This window comes from Cydia amplana, chromosome 9 (genome assembly GCF_948474715.1).
Source record: "Cydia amplana chromosome 9, ilCydAmpl1.1, whole genome shotgun sequence".
NCBI lineage: Eukaryota > Metazoa > Arthropoda > Insecta > Lepidoptera > Tortricidae > Cydia > Cydia amplana.
In genome coordinates this window covers 7570335-7586827 of record NC_086077.1, presented here as the reverse complement: position 1 = coordinate 7586827, position 16493 = coordinate 7570335, and the positions used below count along the sequence as shown (strand labels likewise).

Genomic DNA, 16493 nt, shown 5'->3' with positions numbered 1-16493 from the left:
GTACCACGGTGCAGACAAAACTCAACTGGAAGAACAAAACACAGAACACACTACAGAACACTCGCCCCTCTTAAAAGTAAAAGTGGTCGATGTCGATCCCGGAGGCGTGGCACTGGCACCAACAACAACCGTGACTCGGCTATTACGCCAAACGACGCCTTATTATCAAGGTGCGTGGCCCCAATACTTAGATACCTCACGAGTCGGTCCGGAACTTCTGTCTCAAGGTCGGCTTTTGATTTTGACAGGGCGCTTTTCAACATGTTTCTACGCAAGATTAGAGAGATAGGTAATTCGAGGTAATTAGAAGCATACGTATTCGATGCGTAGGTCAGTTACAGCTAGTACGTCAGTAATGGTCTGCATTCCACCAGAGCTTTTGATTTTTATCAATTGAGGGCAACTTTTTTGACATATTTCTCTACAATAATTATGTTATTAAACGAACGTACGTATGAAAAGGTGCTCTGAAAAGTCTGAATACGAATTAATGTAAACTATAAATTGCGAATTCGGAGATCGATAATTATTTTCTTAAGTACATAACAGGATGTTTCCATTTAAGTAAGGTAATTAATTCGTCTTTGGTTAATTCGTAAATATTTAAACACATATTATAGCTATTCATCCAAACATGACATTCAATGCAATGACATGCACTGCAATGTCTGCAATCCTTAACGGAATATTTTACGCTGCCTGTACCCATATTAAATATATTATATGCTTAATTGACTATCAATAAAAATGTAATTGAATTAAAAATAAGCCCTTTAATGAAAAGCAATTAATCAGTACATCGAACAAATCCCACGGTAGCTGACATATTGAGAGTAGCTTTACTCATTAAGTAACTACATAAACACAGCTTTTTGCATTATAGGTACCTACCTAGTTCACAGCGACGCCATAATTTACCCAGGCGCTAGGCCACTCGATCAGCTATAGGTATAATTCACAAACCATTGTAAATCAATTAATGAGATTGTCCCTATAGTTCGTTTTTTTAGCATTAGAAATAAGGTAAACAATCTTCATGTCTTTTAATTGAAAAACACATTTTAAAAATACGTTACGGTAAATATGTAACAATTATGAAACTTATACCATCTCTTATAGTTTTCTGCTTTCATAAGTAATAGTTATTGATTTTTAAAAAGTGTTTTTCAATTAAAAGACATGTCAAAATCGCTTACCTTCTTTCAACTTCTTTCTAATGCTAAAAAAAACGAACTATAGTATAACTCTACCTCAAAACCATTATCAATGAGAGATGACACTTATGGTTTACCTGTATAGTGTATATGGTTTACATATACCTATACTGCACGGCTAGCACATGATGGGCGCGACAGTCGACAGGCGAGAAAATGCCGCGACATAGAGCTCTCTCGCGAATCGGTAGCATAAGAGCCGCGCGACAACCCGCTGTCTCGCGGACAAATGTCAAAGCGACATAATTTTGTCGTTTGACAGTTCCACGCGGGATACTCTCGAAAATCGTAGCACGAGTGTACTATGGGAGACAAAATGTCCCGCGTTTGAACGTCAAAATGAGAGAAATTGTCTTCGAGGCTAGAGGGTCGCGACTAGGGTTTGCTCCCGGTACTGAGTTTGGCGACAAGCGCATTTGGTCGAAGTTTTGTTGACTTTTGTTCTAAAAGAAAGATAATTTTCCATATTTTATATTTATTTCATACTACAACACTTTTTTGTTTAAGTATAATTTGAATCTTGAGTTTCATGATCATGCCATTAATATCAAAATTATTATATTTTTCACAATGACTTGTTTGTTCTCTTAAGTTAAACGAAAATCCGACAGAAAAAAATCTAAGCCTAAGATTGTACGATCACGACCACATCAACAAAGCAAACCTTTGGTGGCGAATTGACTGGGGGATAATTAATAGAAACATAAATAATTGATACAAAAATATTACATTGCTAATCCGGGAAACAGTTACGTGCTATCAATCAGTGCTAACCCGTTATATTTACACGCGTATTTTTACATGCAATTATTGTTGACAACCTATATTATGTCGCTCCTTAGGTGTTTCCATTCATTGTGGGATACCTATAAACAACACAATCCCGACCTGAATATTGCGATCAACCTCACTTATAATAAGTAAATGCAAAAGTAAATCTGTACCTATGTACAGTCAGCAGCAATAGTTGCTAAGCGGGCGAGGTGTTCAAAATGATCTTGACGCGACTTTATTGTTAAGAGAATAAGAGCGCGTCTAGGTAATTTTGAACACCACGCCCGCTTAGCAACTATTGCTGCTGACTATATGTTACCTCTTGACGCTTAATCCGCCGAACCGATTTAGACGAAATTTTGTGAAACAACATTCCACAAAGAATGCAAATAATGAATCTGGCAGCTCAACTCAAACTCCACCTCACAGAAGACCACAGCCGTAATACTTACTTTGTAGTGTACGAGTTGGTACTAGCCTAATCCTTAAGTTACGATTCCCACCGACCGGCTGGAGTTGGGCCGCGCCGGAATGCTTTTTCAGTGTACCTATTTACATAATGTGTGGCAGAAGCGATAGAATCCGTCCGGAGTCATCCGATCCGCAAGCAGCCGACCGGCTTTGGGCATACAAATGTGAAATGCGCTCCGACTCCGACGAATCGTACTTAAATCTGAGTACCTATCTCAAAAAGGTCAAAGTAAATAAAATCATTTAAAGTTTTTGGTAGTATTTATTTAAAAGTCACATTATTTGAGAAGTGTTATCAACACTCGACTGTCCTTGCACGGAGTAGGTTCCCAACTTGAGCCCTTCTATGTCCTCCGTGATGGCAGGAGGGCTGCGGTTAGCAGCAGCATGCTTAGGTGTAGAGAATACCTCCGTGTTTGATGATAGGCTTGTGCATGGTTGTCATTCAATCTATCTTCGAAGCCAGCAATGCAGCGGCTAGCCAGCCATAAGGGAGATATGTCGGGGATTAGCATAAGATATTTAGTCTGTAAATAAGATTTAAAAGGAATGTAATTTTTTTGCAAAATACAACGGAAAAGAGCTTTATGAAGATTGAATTGTGTACGTAAGTACTTACAACTTGACTTCTTCGTAAAGATGGTATTTTGTTAGCCAAAACTTTTAACAAAACGCCAATTATTCGTAAGGAGTTGTATTTTAATGATTAGGTAGGTAATCTTTAGATAATTATAATAATATATTCCAACTTGTAACGACAAAGCGAATCAAATTTTGATTGACAGTATTGACACTGACATTTTCGACTTAAAAATAATATTTGCTATTTCTTATTCTTCATACTGCGAGAAAGAGACAAAGTTATCGTGACTAGGGACGCTCCGTTTCTAAGGCTGACTATTCATTACTTATCCGATTATTATTTTACCGATTCAGTGTTGCCACGAATGAAAAGTTTGTTCCATGTATAAATGGCCACATTGGCTAAGTCGCGCGCGGGATGGCTCTCTCTCGTGGAACTTTCCGTGGAACGTTCCACGAGAGAGAGCCATCCCGCGCGCGACTTAGCCAATGTGGCCATTTATACATGGAACAAACTTTTCATTCGTGGCAACACTGAATCGGTAAAATAATAATCGGATAAATAATGAATAGTCAGCCTTAGAAACGGAGCGTCCCTAGTCACGATAACTTTGTCTCTTTCTCGCAGTATGAAGAGTAAGAAATAGCAAATATTATTTTTAAGTCGAAAATGTCAGTGTCAATAATGTCAATCAAAATTTGATTCGCTTTGTCGTTACAAGTTGGAATATATTATTATAATTATCTAAAGATTACCTACCTATTTATTAAAATACAACTCCTTACGAATAATTGGCGTTTTGTTAAAAGTTTTGGCTAACAAAATACCATCTTTACGAAGAAGTCAAGTTGTAAGTAGTACACAATTCAATCTTCATAAAGCTCTTTTCCGTTGTCTTTTGCAAAAAAATTACATTCCTTTTAAATCTTATTTACAGACTAAATATCTTATGCTAATCCCCGACATATCTCCGTTATGGCTGGCTAGCCACTGCATTGCTGGCTTCGAAGATAGATTGAATGACAATCATGCACAAGCCTGTCATCAAACACGGAGGTATTCTCTACACCTAAGCATGCTGCTGCTAACCGCAGCCCTCCTGCCATCACGGAGGACATAAGGGCTCAAGTTGGGAACCTACTCCGTGCAAGGACAGTCGAGTGTTGAGCACACTTCTCAAATAATGTGACTTTTAAATAAATACTACCAAAAACTTTAAATGATTTTATTTACTTTGACCTTTTTGAGATAGGTACTTAGATTTAAGTACGATTCGTCGGAGTCGGAGCGCATTTCACATTTGTATGCCCAAAGCCGGTCGGCTGCTTGCGGATCGGATGGCTCCGGACGGATTCTATCGCTTCTGCCACACATTATGTAAATAGGTACACTGAAAAAGCACTCCGGCGCGGCCCAACTCCAGCCGGTCGGTGGGAATCGTAACTTAAGGATTAGGCTAGTACCAACTTGTACACTTCAAAGTAAGTATTACGGCTGTGGTCTTCTGTGAGGTGGAGGTTGAGTTGAGCTGCCAGATTCATTATTTGCATTTTTTGTGGAATGATGTTTCACAAAATTTCGTCTAAATCGGTTCGGCGGATTAAGCGTCAAGAGGTAACATATAGTCAGCAGCAATAGTTGCTAAGCGGGCGAGGTGTTCAAAATTACCTTGACGCGCTCTTATTCTCTTAACAATAAAGTCGCGTCAAGATCATTTTGAACACCTCGCCCGCTTAGCAACTATTGCTGCTGACTGTACTTAGGTACAGATTCACTTTTTCAATTACTTATTATAAGTAAGGTTGATGCAATATTCAGGACGGGATTGTGTTGTTTACATCCCACAATGAATGGAAACACCTAAGGAGCGACATAATATAGGTTGTCAACAATAATTGCATGTAAAAATACGCGTGTAAGTAAATATAACGAGTTAGCACTGATTGATAGCACGTAATTGTTTCGCGGATTAGCAATGTAATATTTTTGTATCAATTATTTATGTTTCTATTAATTATCCCCCAGTCAATTCGCCACCAACGGTTTGCTTTGTTGATGAGGTCGTGATCGTACAATCTTAGGCTTAGATTTTTTTCTATCGGATTTTCGTTTAACTTAAGAGAACAAACAAGTTATTGTGAAAAAATATAATCATTTTGATATTAATGGCATGATCATGAAACTCAAGATTCAAATTATACTTAAACAAAAAAGTGTTGTAGTATGAAATAAATATAAAATATGGAAAATTATCTTTCTTTTAGTCAACAAAGTCAACAAAACTTCGACCAAATGCGCTTGTCGCGACCCTCTAGCCTCGAAGACAATTTCTCTCATTTTGACGTTCAAACGCGGGACATTTTGTCTCCCATAGTACACTCGTGCTACGATTTTCGAGAGTATCCCGCGTGGAACTGTCAAACGACAAAATTATGTCGCTTTGACATTTGTCCGCGAGACAGCGGGTTGTCGCGCGGCTCTTATGCTACCGATTCGCGAGAGAGCTCTATGTCGCGGCATTTTCTCGCCTGTCGACTGTCGCGCCCATCATGTGCTAGCCGTGCTGGATTGATACGGCACTTGAGCGTTTGTAAATTATCAGATGCCATTCCCAGCCATTCACAATGATCGGTTTTTGTCCTCAATGTTAATGAATGGTGGGACCCGCCGAGAGGAAATGTGAGCCGAGCCCCGAATGTCGGAAGAGCTCGTGTTCCTGAAACAATCAGACCGAAACGGTATTCTGATCCTTTATTTCGTACACCGATCCATTTACTTGCCAACTTGCAATGGTATAATGTTACTCATTACAAAATTACATTGCGTATTAAATAAAACAATGTCAATTACAAGTAATACAATGCAAAATACTTAAGCCTAGATTGCCCACCGCGAACACCGAAGTTCTCAAATTGCGGGCATCTTTCTCTTTTACTCCAATTAAGTAAGGCTTAATTAAAGTGATAGAGAAAGAACCTGCATTTTGCGAACTTCGGTGTTCGTGGTAGGCCCTCAGCTTGCCTGGACGATATAAGTATTTCGTCAGGGATTCTAAAACATTTTTCGAATGATTTTTATTGATTTGCAATTGTATGGATCGGAATTGTGCACAACATCACAGAATAAATAATAGTACTAAGTACAGAAGACTCACTCTCTAACAAAACGCGTCTGTTACGATCAGCACAGATATGGCCGCTAGGTGGCGACAGCGCCACGCGCGGCTTATGGCTTTCCCCAAAATTGGGGCCGAACGGATGTACTTTTAGCTACCTGTAGCAAAGCGACGAAATCGCGGAGTGAGACACGCCTGACAACATTAGCTATGCTCGCTGTATGTCTCGCGCTGTCAAAAAGTTATGAGATCGCGCATAGAGCCAAGCTTTTAACTCTACACGCCCTAACTCTACAAACCCTAATTTCACAACCTCTACACACCGTAATTAAAATATGTTTGGCCGTTTCGTTACTACAAATAACACCTTGTATATACAGTGTGTGGCCTACAACACGGGCGAAAAATTAAAACGTAGATTCTACTCCTCAAACTAGACAATGTTTGTTCAGCGACTTTTAAAAATAACTTGTGGTTTGTATTTTAAAACACTTTAAAATTTATTCGAACACGCAATGTATTACGAAATTGATTATGCCTGTACGGTGACAAGACTGACGGGCAATGTCAATTAGACAGAATTTAAAGTACATTGAAAATATTATTTAGTTTGTTTGAAAAAGGGACAATTTTAAGACTACATAATTTCAAAAAGCTGTTGAACAAAAGTTTTATTGTTTGAGGAGTAGAATTTACGTTTTAATTATTTGCCCGTGTTGTAGGCCACACACTGTATACGAGTGGGTATTAGCATTATGCAGTGCAATATTTCTAAGTATGATCGCGCTTAGTGTTAATTTTTAGAATTAACTGTTACACCAAATTTTATTTCCAATTAGGTACATTACCACCATTGTGTTAAAAGCGAACACAATGTATCAATTACTGATCAATATACCATTTTTCTGTTATGCTCTTGCGCATCCTAACAATGTGGCATGGTACGGGGGTCCTATGCACGTAGAATGTGAACATGCATTGAACCTTTTCACCGGAAGTGGACAGTATGTAAAAGAAAATGTGATTGCAACAAAAGCCGTCTCGTTTAACGATGACGTATACGTAATGACGCCTAGGTAAGTGATATATTTTATACAATCACCTGCAATAATATGTTACTCTTCGAAGGCCGCAAAAATATATGACATGCTCTTAAGTATGGTTCTACAAATAAGTTCGGGTCAGTTATTTTTGCGACATATTATACAGGTGACAGGGGGTTACAGGTGACAGCTGACACATGATACCTCAAGATATCAAAATGGTTTGATGTATTTAATCAATTCTTAGTAACTTTAAATAGGAACATTTTTTCTAGATTAAATACAAGTTGGTTATTTTTAAAAGCAAAGGCTTGAACAATCCTGGGGACCTACAGCACAGTAAACTTTAGTAACAATATTTGCCAAGATCATATGAAATAGTATCAACATAGGGTCTAACGCATATGTTACCATAAAGTAATAATAATTGTGCCACGGCAATTATTAGTCTTTAATTAAATAGACAAAGTGAAATGTAGTCTAGTCTAGATTGGCAGGTCATAAATCATTATACCTACCTACATGCACTTGATGCATAATGCTGAAACGTGATTATACGAAACTAGATTTAGGTATTATTATGCTGAACATAAACTCACAAAGGTTCCGTAAGAAATTATAAACTGAAATAAGTTATTGCCAAAAATATCATTTTCATTTCTCATCTCTGAAAGAGGGTCAGTGTTGTTCTAAAAGGTGTACAGAAAATGATACGTTTTTGCACTAGAGCATTTTACGTTCCAAGTACGATTTTTTAACTTTTTTTACGATAATCAATTGAAATTTGGGTTTATGTGAATTTGTTTCACAATTGCCATTTTGATATTAAACTCCCCATTCTATAAATACCTAACGATACTTTTGGCTAAATTGTTAATTGAAAGTATACCCTCAAGAAATAAGTTACTATGAAAATGTATACTTACTCCAATATTGGTTGAGCAGCTTGAGGTTAGCTGGTGAAAGACAATTTAAGTCATACAGGCTGTTTTTTTTTTTCAATGTTTAAATATATCTTACCATGTCATACATAACAAATATATTATTACAGTACAAAAAAGGGCCAGCCACACTTGTTCAGTAGATATGCCCTATACATTCACCTCGTAGTTTATTTTCTCCCTGGTGACAGTTAGTTTTACTAATAGTTCAACCAAAAGTTTAAATTTATTTTATAATCTTAAAATGAACCATAAAATCAAGCCTTAGGTACACAATAATGCATAAGACCAGTTGTACTGAAACAAGTTCGACAAGGCTGGTTAGATTGAAGTGCAGACAAGGCTGCAGGCAGTGTGCTTAAAAATTGTCAGATTTTTTGCTTAGGCATCCTATGAATTGCTATGACTAGAAATCCGACATAAGTATCAAACAATATGTCGGGCATAAGTTCCAAGAAACTGGCGGTCTAGCATGAGTTGCGTTCTCGCGCGCAACTCCATACTTGAAGTCGCGCAAGATGTATGGAGTCGCGCGTGAGAACACAACTCATGCTAGACCGCATGAGATAGGTACTAGCCGAGGTTCGAACCCGCAATCTTAAGGTTCAAATTCGCATGCCTTAACGCTAGGGTATCAAGGGTTCAGATCTAAGAAATTAACTTACCTACTTTCCTAACAGAATGAAGCGCGGTGTGCTCGCCACGGTATGGCTGTTGGTTACTGGGCGCCAGGGTCCAGCATTAGAGCCTTTCCCTAGCCTACCAGCGCACACCGTAGCTGACTGCGGCAGCATACAGAACGCTGTCGACTTCCATCTGGACTATATTGTAAGACAACAATATACCATCATACTATACTATACGTTGTTTTTTAACCCTATCATCAAACACCTGTATACTGTATTAGCTAAATATTTTACTTATAAGTAAAATCATACTTACATACCCTTTTTACCTACACCTCGGGTAGGGAACCGAGTTTTAGTTAGGACTTAACCACAAAAAACAAAAGGCAGAATTTACTGTTTTATTAATACTCTCAATCATAAGTATTGGCTTGATGTTTTACGAACAGCGTGCGTAGCCAACGTGCAATCGTTAACGCTCAGTAAGCGAACGAAATCAACGAAATGCAACTGTCACTGCCGCACTAGTACGGAATAGTGATAGAGAGATGACTACGAATACGCTACGGAACGTTAACGATTGGCACGTTTGGCTACGCGCGCTAGCGCGCTACAAATGCCCTAATCGGGATTCGAACCCACGACCTCCAGCTTCGTAGCAGGATTTCTAGCGACTAAATAACAAGATAGTTTTGCAGATGATCTCTTTCTAGAATTTTTACACATACTATGCAAACTTTCTGTACCTTAATATAATATAGAATTTCTTTAAAATGGTGTTAATAATATTTAATTACACAAACGGGTCTACCGCGATATAATTTCATTGCTTGTATTGTAAAGGTAAAAACAATGAAATTATATAGCGGTAGACCCGTTTGTGTAATTAAATATGTGTACAAAACGCGAGAGTTTAAAGTGTTAAATGGTGTTAATAATATTGCAGGGTAATCTCTGGATACTGGACAGTGGCATTATTGACACGCTCGAAGCGCCGCGCTGCACGTGCAAGCCCAAGGTGGTGGTGGTAAGCACGCTGCTTCGTACGGTGACCAAACTCCTCGACCTGACAACCGCAGAACCCTCCTCGCTGCTACAGAACGTGGCCGTAGATTATGGGTTAGGTGGGAAACCTTTTGTGTGAGTATTAAAAATCATGTACCTTTTTACAAGATTTTATTTATTTTTATAACACCGACGAGCGTTTGGACTAACTGCCGTATTCGAACTTCAAGATATTCACAAGAGACGACACGTACTAGATCCATTCTAGATACGTTATAGTTTAGATTTCAACTAGTTCTCTTTTGCAGCGCAATTCGGGCAACCAATGTCACTTTTACGATAGATCGTGTTAGATATATATTAGATGTGAATTAGATCTCTAAGTAATATCTTGTGGAAATCGTTCAAGAGTATCTCCAGAATCACGGAAATGTCAAATTTGACAGGTTAGATCTTAAACATATCGTTATCGTATCTTGGCGATGTCTAAAAGATATCTAATAGATGTCTATTACAAAATTCGAATCGGGCCCTCAGTCTCACCTTATGGGAAGAAACGATGGCAAAACGGCCAAATATCATCACTACTTAGTATAAAAAAAGCGGCCAAGTGCGAGTCGGACTCGCCCATGAAGGGTTCCGTATTTAGGCGATTTATGACGTATAAAAAAAAAACTACTTACTAGATCTCGTTCAAACCAATTTTCGGTGGAAGTTTACATGGTAATGTACATCATATATTTTTCTTAGTTTTATCATTCTCTTATTTTAGAAGTTACAGGGGGGGGGACACACATTTTACCACTTTGGAAGTGTCTCTCGCGCAAACTATTCAGTTTAGAAAAAAATGATATTAGAAACCTCAATATCATTTTTGAAGACCTATCCATAGATACCCCGCACGTATGGGTTTGATGAAAAAAAAATTTTTGAGTTTCAGTTCGAAGTATGGGGAACCCCAAAAATTTATTGTTTTTTTTCTATTTTTGTGTGAAAATCTTAATGCGGTTTACAGAATACATCTACTTACCAAGTTTCAACAGTATAGTTCTTATAGTTTCGGAGAAAAGTGGCTGTGACATACGGACGGACAGACAGACGGACAGACAGACAGACAGACAGACATGACGAATCTATAAGGGTTCCGTTTTTTGCCATTTGGCTACGGAACCCTAAAAAGTCGCTTCCCGCTGTCTGTCTGTATGTATGCTTAGATCTTTAAAACTACGCAACGGATTTCGATGCGGTTTTTTTAATAGATAGAGTGATTCAAGAGGAAGGTTTATGTATATAATTTGTTAACCCGTGCGAAGCCGGGGCGGGTCGCTAGTATATAATACCTATGGTTAACTGGTTCATTAGTAGGTAACCTATTCAGTCTTGCTATGAAGAAATCAAGATCTGCCTATTGTCAAGGAATATCCTAGTTAGACGATAATTATACATATATTTTATCTTGTCATAAAACGGAGTTACCGAACTATCTACACTTAAATTACTCGTATACTAGTTACATATAATGTTTCATTATAATTTATGCTAGAATTTGAATACTGTAAAAACTACACATTAGGCGCATCAATTATGCGAAGGAAACATTACCAAAGACGTACGGACGGAGGAGCCGATAATGATTACTTTGCGTAATCGAGACTGGTTGTGTACCTACACCATGTGATATGTTTAATACTTGCCCAATAAACTTACCATACTATATAATATATATTACACAACCTCCTTCCTGGAAACTGCACTGTTATTTTAAGCAAGTTGTAAGCATATGGAATAATTTAGGTACTTTATTATTACCTGAATATGCCCTCTATATACCTACTTTTAGTTCACTCCGTTTTAAATGAATAGGTAGGTAAATGCTTAGCGCGCACCATATGTCCACTTTTCTTATAAATTTATTTTTCACCTCAGCAGCTCGAACAAGGGTACTTTGCTACTTAAAAACCGTGAGCAAAATCGCATTTTGCTCACTGAGTGAGACAAAATGAGCAAAATGCGACACTGTTTTTAAGTAGCAAATTACCCTTGTTCGAGCTGCTAAGGTGAAAATTTAATTGTTGGTATATCTTAAGAAAACATAAGTGATGAAGAAGGAATACATTTTTCGGGTTCTCTAATATGTTCTCACTGCTGAGGTGAAAAATGTTGTGTACTACACGAGATCAAAGTTATTTACATCTCGTGCGCTTTTGAGTCCCTTACTACGCTCAAGATTCTAAATTAGATTAGAATTTAGATTCTAAATCTATTATAGAGTCTTTCGCTTGCACGGGACTCAAAATAAGCACTCGAAGAAATATCAAACTTTGATCTCTTGTTGTACAAATAACTATTGAAGTAGCTTTAATGGTGGCCGCATCCCACCTGCTACATCACGAGTATAATAGCTCTCCTATTCTACTTACTAGTTTTCTATACCTCCACAAGTGCACATCGCTAAAAAGTAAAATGTGAATTATTACTAAAAAAAAAATGTCACTAAAGGCGGACAAGTAATCAATAAAATGTACCTAGGCAAAAAACAAGGGCATGTCTGCAGAATTTATATGCACATTTCAAATTGCAAGCATTCGCAAAGTCAATAGATATCTATTCATTCACTGCAGATCGATATCGCTGTACAGTTAAATATAGACATGACCATTAACTGGTTTTATGCAATTTACATACGAATAAACTTGCTAAGGTCGCAAGACAAATTGGTCTTACACTATAAGTAATATTGCAAAATGTTTAAATTTGTGTATCAATTAAAAGTAATAAATCTATAGCTCTACAAGTACACTTAATGTAATTGGAGGCTAGGTAACGAGGTGAGTCATCTTGGCACGGGGGGTTCATGTGTCAAATGTTTTTTCAGCTAGACACAGTAAATCAATTGGTCCATACTGCTAGATAAATTAAGAATAATACGGCCATCTCAATTTTTTTTTGTTAATAACATAATTGTGTCATATATTAACAAGTGCTAAAGATGAGATGTGAGGCTTAATTGTTTTGCTTACAGATACATTTCTGACGCATCTCGAGGAGCGATTCTCGTTCGCGACGCCACATCCAACACCGAGTGGACCGTCTTGTTTTGTTCCCCGAGCTCTGGGTTACAGATTACGCTGGGGAAGCGCGGTCCCGCCCACAACGTGCTCATGGCAGTGAGGGCACACCAGCCGGGGTTAATAGAAATTGAATGTGCTGCGTTACGCAGACGAAATTCTGCTTTACCACTTCGAGGTAAGTGGGGTCAAGTTACCCAAGTGGAAAACAACTCAAAAGCACGGTTACAATATTTTTATAACGCGGGTCCACTCATTCTTGTAAACACACTGGATTTCCGTCATAATCGTAACCTTAGGTAATTCTGATAAAGTTGTGCGGTTAGCACGCCAATTAGGTACATGCCTGACCTCCGGTATCGAATTATGATACAAACAGGCAACACTAATTTAATATAGACAGCTAGTACTAACAGAGGCAACGCAGTTACCACTAACTTTACCTTGCAATCAGTAGGCTTACAATGACTCACTCTAAGCAGCTATGTGACGTGAATGATTGCCTCATTATAACTATGTATAGCTATCACGATAATTATGTAGGTACCTATAAGTTGCCACAATAAGTTGATGTGTGAATCCAATCAGGTCTTACTTGCCTGACGAATTTACCAGGCTAAAGGCCCCTGTACACAATGGGCCAGCGCCGGCCACTCCAAGCAGGGCTGGATCTAGGGTAGAGCGAGTGGAGCGGCCGCTCTAGGCGCCGGATGGCAAGGGGGGCGCCAAAATGGAAAATGAGAAAAAAAAAAGTTTAAAAGACGCGAGTGTGGGGAGGGGGGGAGGGTTTAAAATACGCTTGAAAACTTCAACGAATGGCGCGGAAATCCGATTTCGCTCTACCCTGATCAAGGACCCGGGCCGGCACTGACTCCAAGGGACGCATTTATGCGTTAGACTTACTTGCTCCCAAGTGATATTGCTATCTCATTCTACCGCATGGCTGGCTGCGTCCCTTGGAGTGGCCGGCGCTGGCCCATTGTGTACAGGGGCCTTCAGGGCTATACGTTTCCCACATAGGTACGGCACTTCAAACATGGGTTCTATTTTCGACGAGTAAGACTGACATTCGATTGTAATTTTGAAACTGTCAGCCTGGTAAAGGGTTAACGAACCCATGGACGAATAAAACAAGACTGACAATATATATATGTCGGCGGCCGATCGTAAGATCAGGCAGATCGTAATGTTCCTGTGTAATGTTTTGACGATAGTGACATATACACAAATTCGCTTTCCTCTAATATTCAGCATCAACTACCTACCTACTTATTAAACGGAAGTTATTTTAACAATTGAGCGCCGAACATAATGAATAGACCTGAGACCAAGCTGAAAATTGGAGTCACGATTTTTTATAGACGTCGGTCTTGTTTATTCGTCCATGGAGAAACTGAAAGAACCATAGTGTACCTGTACTCCTTTCATTCCAGCATTCGGCGAGCAAACTCGACCAGTATTCCTTCTCGGTTCCGACACACATCACATCTACCTCCGCCACGCCGACGACTCCGATGTGCTCTCGTGGGACGTCCGTGATGGCTACAACATGTCCCAACTCATCAGCATCCACTCTCCTGGGCCCAGGCTCGTACCTACCTCGGTCTTTGCGGACCCTTTGAAACACTCGCTCCTAATACTAGACTCTAACTACGGTGATGTCATTAATAGTAATTCACCGGTATATCAAAGGATTTCTTTTATAGGTCAACTGTGACGATATTATTTGTACCATTGATCATAAGTAAATGAATTATAGTCGCTGCACATAGTTTTATTTTTTGAAAGTTATGATGCATAGAAATTTGTAGATGGGGTGTCACTTAACTCTGCAGCTTACTGTACATGTCCCATTGCGTACCTACTTCGGGTACATGTGTAGAATCTGTGATGTGTAGATTGCGTAAGGTTGATTTTATATAGTTGACCGTAAAGTTAATGGTCTCTCACTAACTAATATCGATTAAAATAACTAGTTTTGGTTTCTATTTATTCGGAGGGGATATGGAAATAACGAAACCAGATATTCGTGTAGGTACATAACACTTATATTTTAAATAACGTTGTGAAAGTAAAATAAACATCTTCAAATTAAAACAAATAACACAATACACATTCGGAGATTGTACGACCATCGCATGGATTGAGAATTAAAGAATTTTCTAGTTTTATAGTTAGTATATGATGTTTTTATATTTACCTCGAATTTATTTATAATGCAGATCCGATCAAACAATTCCTAATGTCAATAGCTGCTATTGTATAGGTAACAAACCTTAAATATTTATGTTTATGACACTGGTCGTCTATCTTCGAATTGATTAAAAATTAAACTATAATATTTAATAATGAGAGCCAGCCTTACACAGCAAGAGTCACTTTCCAGAGTATTGGGACAAAATACATACAATAATAGGTTTATTTTTTAATGAAGTATGATGCATCCCTGACAAAATAATCACAGGTACCGTTTAGGCCATTTAGTCTGATACTTTTACGCTTATAACAATGTCTTTTAAATAAATCAATTTCAACATAAATTATAAACAAAACCTTCACAATCAAGTGCAGCTTACATAATTCTAACCTATGTGCAAATATGAAAATATTATTTTCAGTATTTACATTTTTTAAACTCGGTAAGAAATTTGTGATCTGTAGAAACAAAGTATAAAAGCCAATATATACAATATTTCGTAAATAAATTATAATTATTCATAAAATCACATGATACCTTGCAAGTCGTTCCCGGTGGAGGCTGCTGCCCAAATAATATTCCCATTACCCAACCGAAACCTTCTGCAATTCCAGTATTATATCACTTGGATAGTATTTACGAGCCGTGTGCAACGGCCGTTATACAAATATAACTCTTACTACGTACATACCTATTGTAAATCAGCAAATATGGTGTTTTATATTTTTAAAATCACAACATCCCAAGGGCCAAGGCACTAGTGTGGTATTTGTTATGAAAATTTGATAATATCGCCCGCTAACTACGGTATTTTTACTGTTAACTACAGTCTATACACGACACTACACCACAACAATGCTTTACGTTATCTAACGAAACTGGTCCAATATTATGCGGTTCTCAGTAACCAATCTTTGGCATGTGTAATCAATCAACGAATTAAAGTTTCCAAATGTTAGTAAAATCCATGTTCAAAAATTAAATATAAAAGTTCATTGGTCCGTTTCACGAATCTACATGATCTTTCTAGCCTCAATTGGCGACACTAAAGCGTATAACACACACTTAGAAAAAAAAACAAGTGGCCGTTTGACCAACATCAGGGGTTTAAACTAGAGATGCCCCGAATAGTGGTTTTGGCCGAATACCGAATATTCGACCCCTCTCTCGGCCGAATACCGAATTCGGCATGACATGCGAACATTTTAAGTCACAATTATTATGAAAACTGATCGCTAACAAAGCTCAACGTTAGATGACGTTAGCTAAGATAATATATATTTTTGTTGAACAGCATTAATGAATAGAGTCAAACAAAACAGACTCATGATAAAAATAAAATGTTTTTTAATCAACAAATGCTCAAAAAAGGTTCTTCTTATTTAACAACTTTCCAAGAACACATTCTAAATAGGTATACGTACATAGTTTTTGGTTATTTTTATTGTGCAATTTT

The 16493-nt window shown here is 38.0% G+C and overlaps 1 protein-coding gene across 1 annotated transcript; it reads left to right on the top strand.

Annotated features, from left to right (window-relative positions):
• Nucleotides 1–7003: 7003 nt before the first annotated feature.
• On the top strand, nt 7004–14557 carry LOC134650683 (uncharacterized). Its single transcript, XM_063505616.1, has 5 exons — nt 7004–7233; nt 8822–8969; nt 9714–9907; nt 12795–13018; nt 14274–14557. The coding sequence occupies exons 1-5, from the start codon at nt 7031–7033 to the stop codon at nt 14555–14557; spliced, it is 1053 nt and encodes a 350-aa protein (XP_063361686.1). The 5' UTR covers nt 7004–7030.
• Nucleotides 14558–16493: the final 1936 nt, after the last annotated feature.